The sequence below is a fragment of the Octopus bimaculoides genome, chromosome 19 (assembly GCF_001194135.2).
Source record: "Octopus bimaculoides isolate UCB-OBI-ISO-001 chromosome 19, ASM119413v2, whole genome shotgun sequence".
In the NCBI taxonomy this organism is placed as follows: domain Eukaryota; kingdom Metazoa; phylum Mollusca; class Cephalopoda; order Octopoda; family Octopodidae; genus Octopus; species Octopus bimaculoides.
In genome coordinates this window covers 23,246,598-23,255,438 of record NC_068999.1, presented here as the reverse complement: position 1 = coordinate 23,255,438, position 8,841 = coordinate 23,246,598, and the positions used below count along the sequence as shown (strand labels likewise).

The window sequence follows — 8,841 nt, the reverse complement described above, 5'->3', positions numbered from 1 at the left end:
TATATATATATATATATATATATATATATATATGTATGTATATATACATATATTTATCACACAATGGATTTCTGCATAGTTTCCATCTTCCAAATTTGACTCATATTGTAAAACGGTATTGATTCCATGTATGTGATGTCATGCAGTGATGTTGAACCCAAGACCATGTGGTTGCAATGTGAGCTTTTTAACCACACAACAATATCTTCACCAGATGTTATATATATATATATAGTTTCAGTTCTGATGCTCCAGAACAGCGATTCTCAGCCATTTTTCTATCTATGAACCCCTTTGATTAATATTTCATTCTGGTGGACCCCCATAACCATTTGATGTTTAAAAACTAGTTTCATAGATACTTCCTTCAAAATTCCTTATCACACATTCACTTGTGTAAGCTGAACTATATAAAATGTCAGAGAAGAAAACATATCTGTTTCTTGCAATAAATTCATTTGAAGTAAAAAAATTTCATGGACTCATAAAATACTAGATGTAGACCCCATTTAGTATTTTGCTTGCATAGACTCTACAAAAATCTTACATGGGCCTCAAGGGGTCATGTGGACCTCAACTGAGAACCACTGCCCTAGAAAGAAAGTGAATACATGATGTTTATTTTCTTCATACGGTCTCAAAAGCACAGGAAAACAATGAGGGAAATAAAGGGCAGAATATCAAAGCAGAAATTGAATATGACACAACCAGTCTTTACCTCACAGATACCATGTTTATTTGGCTAACAGCTATAATAAACAGAGTATGTAGTTCTTCAATTTCAAAACTATCTTTCTTAAGAGATTTCTTTCTCATCTTTGTATACTTCTACAATGCACTAACCATCAACTCAAGGATTCACATTAACTAAATGTCATGCAAACCCCTATTTCTCTAAGATGAAAGGAGCCTCAATAGCAAAAATTAAAAAGTACAATAAAAACAAAGAATAATATTTTATTCTTTTATATTCTATAAATTGCCTTATAACAACAAAAGCAAAACGTTTTCTACCTAATGTTGTTATTTTACCTATTTAAATGTTTTTTTCAAATTTTCCCAGCAAATAGAACATTTAGCTCTGTTGTGCATTGAGAATTTAATTAACTAATATGTCTTCAATTTGAAAAAAGTATTTTGAACTGAACTTTCAGCAGGATATGTTGAAAAGTTTTGAAATTTAATTTTTTATGGCTGATTCCATAATCATCTTATAACCTTTAATTTCAATACACCATGGAAACTTTGCAACAATAGAAGCCTCATTTTATATAGGATCAATAAAGTATATCATTTATACAGGTCAATACCTTTTAGGGGAAACAAAGAACATATGGTTTATTTTTCCAATCCACATGAATTATTAATCGTAATGGTTGCAGAGGTGGGAGAATAGTGAATGATGTACACTTTTAATAAACTCTAAATGGTAGGAATAATAAGAGAATAACGCAGAAGGAACTTACACAACTTGGCATAGTTATCCTGCTGTTTTTTACCTGTGTCAATGAGGAAAGTGATGTTGATAATAACAGTGATGATGAGAACTATTCCCAGGCTCACCTGCAAATACAAACACTAAAATCATTGATCTCAACTCTATTGGTAATCAATAGAATAGTTTAGTTTGTATAGAAAACCAGTTAAAAATGTACAGCAAAGTTAATCTCATAAAGGAAACCAATTAAAACAAACTGTAAATAAAATGGAATAAAGAAGAGAAGCCATGTTGTTACTAAGGAAAACTGAACATTACTTCAGCTTAGAGAATCTACAAACTTTTTATCAAGCAACCAATTTTCTTAAGCAGAAAAACCTCTACAACTTATAGCTTCATCACAGTTTCTTCACTTGGAGCTTAACATGCACACACACACACACACACACACACACACACATTATAGGGTTTGAGATGTTTTGGCACTGCCTACTGGCATTGTTGATTTGACACTGACTTATTTCACATTAGACATCTCTCTCTCTCTCTCTCTCTGTCTCCCCCTCATTCTCTCTATCTGCATGCATGTACATGTGTGTGTGTGTTTTTGCTTCAGTGCCAAAAATAGGTACAGTATCCAGTCAGCTGCATCAAATCACCAGTGTCCAAACAGACACACCCAATCATTGCATTCCACATTTTGTATTTACTGAATAAGAAGCCTAAATAACAGGAAATAGTTTAATTTTTGAAGCAATAAAATATAGAAAAAATAAAAAAACATACAACTAACCTGAAATATTTTAGCCAGTATTTTCTTTTTTGAATATGTCCGAACATGAAAGCCAGAGGCATTCCGAACCATTCGTTTTCGAGGTATAAATGGTTTAGCATTAGGGTTAGGTACCCAGCTGTCCATGGCCTGAGATAAGTGTGCAGTGGCAACAATGACAGATGGCAGTTGTGGTGTTGGCAAAGAGAAACCACACCAATGGAGGGCTGTACAATCCTGCCCAAAAACTCAAATAGCATGCTCCTCACTACTGACCAACCTTTTGAGGTGGTGTCAACACAGTTCAACTTGGGTGTCCATTGTGTTCAGAATGGCAATTTAATTGTACAGAAGACATCATGTGAAGTTTTCAAAATAATTCAGCATAACTTAAAAGATATCTGGAAGAAAAATAAAGCATAATTAACATAAGAATAAAAACTATGGAAGATAATACACAAAATGCAAAAGCATATTTTAGCTATATACACACACAAATATACATACACACACATAGATATATAGAAATACACACACACACACACACACATATATATATATAGTTAAAGGTGAATGTATAGAAAAGAAGTAAATGCAATGAGATTATTTTTAAAAATTTGAGTTGTCTTAAAACACAATTATTCACTGAAATAGAGTGAGGTGATTGGGTCGGTGAAAAAAATAATTGTACACACTGAGGGGGAAAAGATATCATCTAGTTTTAGGGTGTATTTCTAATATTGTGTTCTTTTAAATACACTCATCATAATAAATCTAACCATGAAATAATTGCCTCAGAGCACAATCTGAAAAACAAGTATTATTATTATTACTATGTGAAAACTGAAAAATATACTGATTACAAGAATAGAATGTTAACTTGAACACTTTAATTTCATGAAATACACATATGTATTTTTCTAATTTTATATTCACACCCAGAGTTAAGAGTATAGATGTAGTTTTCAACATAAAATTATGCATAGTCATTATTATGTATGGAGCTGACATGATACAAATTAGATAACACTTGGTCTACACACCATGGGGAATGGCAAGTGAGATGATTAAAACCGTTTCCAAGGAAATTATTGTTTATAAAAGAAGAAAAAAAAAGAACCTATAAAAAGACATTAAAACTGGGTAAAGACTAGACTTGGCAACAATGGAAGTGCTGTGCCATGAACTGGGGTTGGAGCAACACTGGATATTCAGTATGTACAAACTACTAGTTATTCTCTATAACAGTGGATATTCTTCAGCAGCAGCAGCAGCAGCAACAACATCAAATCCACTGCAGATGCCTCCACCATCATCACTGCCACCACCACCATTTTTGTGTCTGCTTTTCCATGCTGGCATGGGTTCGATGGGACTTTATTATGATTAAGTACCCTGCCTGATACCAACTCTTTTCATAGCCTTTTATGATATAAGGACCTGGTACACCTTACTCTAAAAATCCGGATCCAAACAAAATTAAATGACAAACAGAACTGCCTATTACAGGTGAACTATATATCTGCCATAGCAGATGATCACATAATCAATTACACTAAAAGCACTCCTGAACTAATATTAACAGTATGTTAGTATTAACAGATATTTTGTACTTACTAATATTATCTCTATGGTAGTGAATATTCAGTGTATATTTATTAATTCTTTGCTAGCAGAATGTTCAGTACTAACTGTTATTAATTATATGGTGGTGATAAGTAGATATTCAGTACATACAAACTAATGTCAACAACAACCTAAAAGCTATGTGCTGTGCCACACCCAGAAATAAGCTTGTTCCAGTTGTATGTTAAAAAAAAAATTTAAGGTTTGAATCTGAAGGAGAGCCAATGTTTTCATTGTTTTCAATCTTTTATGTTTGTTAAGGTAAAATGACAATTTGAAAAATAAACAATCACTGAAATAAAATGGAAATAAAATCAAATAAAAGAAAGAAGAAAAAAACTAATGTAAAAAGATTATCTTTGTCATTACCATTTCCATAGTTCCTAAGTTGGCACAGTTGAGAATGTAAACCAGTAGCAATAAAAATATACAGATGAGTATTTTAGAGGTTGTTTTTAACTGCATCTCAGTATAAGCACCTACTGTTGTATCACTATCAGCAGTAGTCTCTTCCTCTTTATAACTTAATATCTGTTTGAGAGTGTATATTAACCAACAGTTGTCCATTAGACATTCAAATAGTTGTGTGTGTGTGTGAGTGAGAGAGAGAGAGAGAGAGAGAGAGAGAGAGAGAGAGAGTGGGTGAGAAAGAGAGACTTCATGAATAGAAAGAAGACACCACATGTATGAATGAGAACAAGAATGTGTATGTACATGAAGGGTGTGTTGTAGGGGGGGGGTACTTAACTGAGGAGGACGCTATGTAATATAGTGAGCTATAAAGGAAAAAGTTTTCATTCATTAAAACTTGCAGTGAGGATGGATAAATCATTAGTTCCAATGGTTCTGGTATAAAAAAATTCAGAAAAGCAAAGCAAAAAGTCAGAAATTGAATGAGGGCATGTTTTGGGTAATGTGTCTAATCTTTGGTAAGTATGATGATATATTTTTGGTCTTATTAGAGATAGTGTGGGAAGGCTTTATTTGGATTAGTGTAGTAAGGGTGTTGTACTCATGATCATAAGATTGTGATTTCAGGCTGGATTATGTGTTGTCTTCTTGAACAAAACGCTTAATTTCATGTTACACCAGTTCACTCAGCTGGAAATGAGTTCCAGCAAAAGCTAAGTTAACCTTGTGACAGATCAATATCCAAGTCTATTAGATATTGTCAGATTTTAACCGACTGAAAGATATAAAGATTTTGAGTTAGAAGTTGAACTTCTGGAATCTTTTGCACATTCTAGTGGTCCTAATACACACATGTATGGGCATACATGATGTGTGTGTATGTATATAGCTAATGATTCTACCAGCAACAAAGGTTTTCTCTAATGGTGCAAAAGCAGACTGTATGAAGCAGACATAATAAATGTGATGTTACATGAGAGATATACGACATTGACTGGTGACAGACTATGGTAGGATGGAGAGGAACATACAAGTGCAATGTAACGGATGTGAAATATGTATCTGCCCAGGAAGCAGATGGGAAACTGATTTGACAGTGTAAAGAGAGCAGTCAAAATATGCAGAAGACACAGCAGTGCTGATATGGTAGATCTTTCTGAAGCAGATACTTCCCCAAGAAGAGGATATTGTAAAAGTGATTAGGTCAGATCTTAAGCCATCAAGCCTGGAAAGAGAGATGACAAAAAGACTGAGGTGAATGCAAATATGTTGAACAATAAATTTGCCTAACCCAAGGTGCATGAAAAAAATAAAAGGACATTAGATCATAGATTATGATAGTGATGATGAATAAATGAATACATATTTGTGCATGTGTGCACAAAACAAAGGTGTTTACTTGGATGTGAGGCTAAAAGGAAAGTTAACTAACTGGCAGGTGAGGTACATTGTCAAGTTACAAGAGTTGTAGAAGACAGAGGTTTGACAATTTTCTATCTGTAAGTAATGATTGACAGATAAATCAAGATATAATTGAGAAGAAGCCAATATCAAGTGATATAAATAGCAAGTGATTACTATCGGTGGCAGTTAAGGGTTGATGAGAAATATAAATGGTTTGGTGCAGGTGTGGCTGCGTGGTTAAGAAGCTTGTTTTCCAACCATGTAGTCTTGGGTTCAGTACCCACTGCATGGCATCTTAGACAAATGTCTTCTTCTATAGCCCTGGACCAACTAAAGTTTTGTGAGTGGATTTAGTAGATGGAAACTGAAAGAAGCCCATCATGTGTGTGTTTTGAATCTGTGTACTCAGATGTACTTTTGTCTTGATATCACATGATGGTTGTAAACAAGCAACATTATCATACAAGTAATAGTCTTTGTTTCTCATCTTCCATGGACAAAACGTTAGGCCACGGGAAATTTCAACATGCTTGGAAACAGGTGAAGATAGGTGACAGGAGAGGCATCTGGCCATAAAAAATCTGCCTTAGCAAATTCTGTCTGACCCATGCAAGCATGAAAACACAGACACTAAATGATGATGATGATAATGAAATTAGAACACTTGCAAACCAATGGCATTAACAGAAAAATTAGTTAGAAAGATTAAACAGACAGACAGTAAGTAAAATGATTAACCCTTTAGCATTTAGACTGGCTATATTAAGCTAAAATATTCCACCTATTTTATGTTCAAACTGGCCAGATCCAGCTTCTCACACCTACCCTACAATGTCACTCGAAAAATAAACAATCACATCATCAGAATCTCAAAACTATGAGATAATGCAGGATTAATTCAAAGCAATGTGAATAAATAAGCATTGCATTTGATTGAGTAATCTGAATGCAAAAGGGTTAAAAAAAACAATCAAGTTAGATTTTCCAAAGAAATAGTTGAATGTGTTACACTAGTTACTCACCTAGCTAATAACTTGTGGTAACTTGCTAGGCAAGCAAGCTGGATTCAGAAATTAATTCTTAAAATCTTGGGAATAATTAGAAATAGTTGGCAAACCCTTTACAAGGTTTTAACATTGTAAGATAATGAATTTCCTGGTGAACATGTGTATTATATGAACCACAGTGAAAAGTTATTTCAGGGTGTTATTGCAAATAGCGTCTTTGCTAGATTAATATGAACATTTATCGTAAGTTGTACAACATCAGAAATGTAAAGATTGAATGCACTGGAATAGATAGTAATTATGTGTAAGCTTTCACATAGCTGCATGACCGACCAATAACTGTCTTAAAAAAGTGGGAATATAATTACAATCATAAGTTCTCCAAACAACAAACCCAGTATACAGACAAGATGGCTACAATTTGAATAACTTGAAAGATTAAATGCTTGGTGCTCAAACCGATATTACAGCTGTTCCAGAGATGTTTATATACTTGATCAAATGAAGCATTGGCTTTGGCTATGTGCCTGGAGATCTAATGAGCTGGTTGTCTGTTAAAGCCAAGATACTGCCACCCTCTAAATAGCATACAAAGTCACCTTAAACAAGCCATAATATTAATATTCTTGTGCATTAATGTTTTCCAGAGCCATAATACATTTATTGCAAATACTACATCAATCAGATCATTCATAGTAAAATAAAGTGCAGGTTTGAAATGAACAATTATTTGGAAAATTTATGCAATCTCTAGCAAGTCAGTATGTACTAATTGCTTTATAATTAGATCCCCAAAGTAGCTAGTACACAAGTTAAGCTAATTAGGTAATATTATATGTATATGTGTGTGTGCACGCATGCGCGTGCAAACACACACATGCAGATATATACAGATTTACATTTTGGGATTATGATCATCATCTTTATGTCTGGGATGGTTTGAATGCTTAAGATGGGATCCAACAAGTCAAAGGATCACATCTTGCACCAGTGTCTCAGTTTTGGCATGGTTTCTACAGCTGGATTCCCTTTATAATGCTTTTTTCTCAGCACCAGCACTAGTGTGGTTGGTTGTCTTGTAACTTTCAAGACTAAAGAGACAATTCAACTGAGCAAGGACAGGAAATAGAGTAGTTGCATTATGTGAGGTACAACTCATACTATGCATCATTGCACTTCTCATACATGCATTATATATTCTGTTTATCATGAGGAAAAAGCCCTTCACTGCCAGCAGAGGTAATAACTCCAATTTTTTCATCTAGTTCTTATTCTGACTACAAATCTTTCTGGATGCTCATCCCTTCTGCTAGTTAAGTTTGCTAGATAACACAAGCTGTCAACAACAACTACAATGCTGCCTGGACATAAGAATCTATTTCGTATTCACTCTTAGTATATATTGCTCTATGCATCTACCCCATGTAAAGTCTACCTTCTCTGCCAAACTAGCAGTGTCATGTCTTCATTCCCATGCGGTTGAAAAGCAAACTTCCTACCCCCCCCCCCCCCACACACCATATCGCAGGCTACCTATCCAAGACAGCAGTAACTCTAAATAAGAACTGATATAAGGTAGAGGTAACTCTTTAATCCCTTCACATAAGATAATCTCATTAGTATGTCTGGTATGAATAAAAAGCATCCAGTCCACACAATAAGATACACACAGTACCAAAGTTGGCAGGTTATCTGTTACAGTGTGTACAAGATGAGGTGAACCATGACAACACATCTAACCCATACCAACATAGAAAGACAGATGTAAAGCTAATGATTATAGTGTGTGTGCGCGCACACACACACACACATCTACAGAGAGAGAGAGAGAGACAGACAGATGTACATGGATATATATATAGTTGAATGGATGAATGGATACATGTACATTATAGTAAAATTTTGGTTTTATACTAACAAAAATTATCTCATGTAGATATTTGATTTTATGTACATGAAAGGAAAGGTTATGTAGCTTTTTAAATAGTTCCATCAGGAATGCAACAAGGAAGACATTTGAGGAAACAAGTAAACCATTTGGTCTTCATAGACTGGAGCAACAACTAGATCAATAACTTTTGTCCAGATTATTATATTTCGATAAAACTGACAATCCTAACAAAATACGATGAAGTCTGTTGAATATATCCATGCCTCTCTCTCTCTCTCTCTCTCTCTCTCTC

The 8,841-nt window shown here is 34.3% G+C and overlaps 1 protein-coding gene across 1 annotated transcript in view; it reads right to left on the bottom strand.

Moving 5' to 3' along the window:
• LOC106873095 (protein O-linked-mannose beta-1,2-N-acetylglucosaminyltransferase 1) overlaps positions 1-8,841 on the bottom strand; it is a 154,814-nt gene that overhangs the window by 68,423 nt on the left and 77,550 nt on the right. Inside the window, exons 2-3 of the mRNA XM_052974899.1 lie at positions 2,232-2,611; positions 1,467-1,563 (exon numbers count right to left, since the gene is read on the bottom strand). Coding sequence (XP_052830859.1) covers positions 1,467-1,563; positions 2,232-2,357 — 223 coding nt within the window. The 5' untranslated portion in view covers positions 2,358-2,611. The remainder of the gene's footprint in view (positions 1-1,466; positions 1,564-2,231; positions 2,612-8,841) is intronic.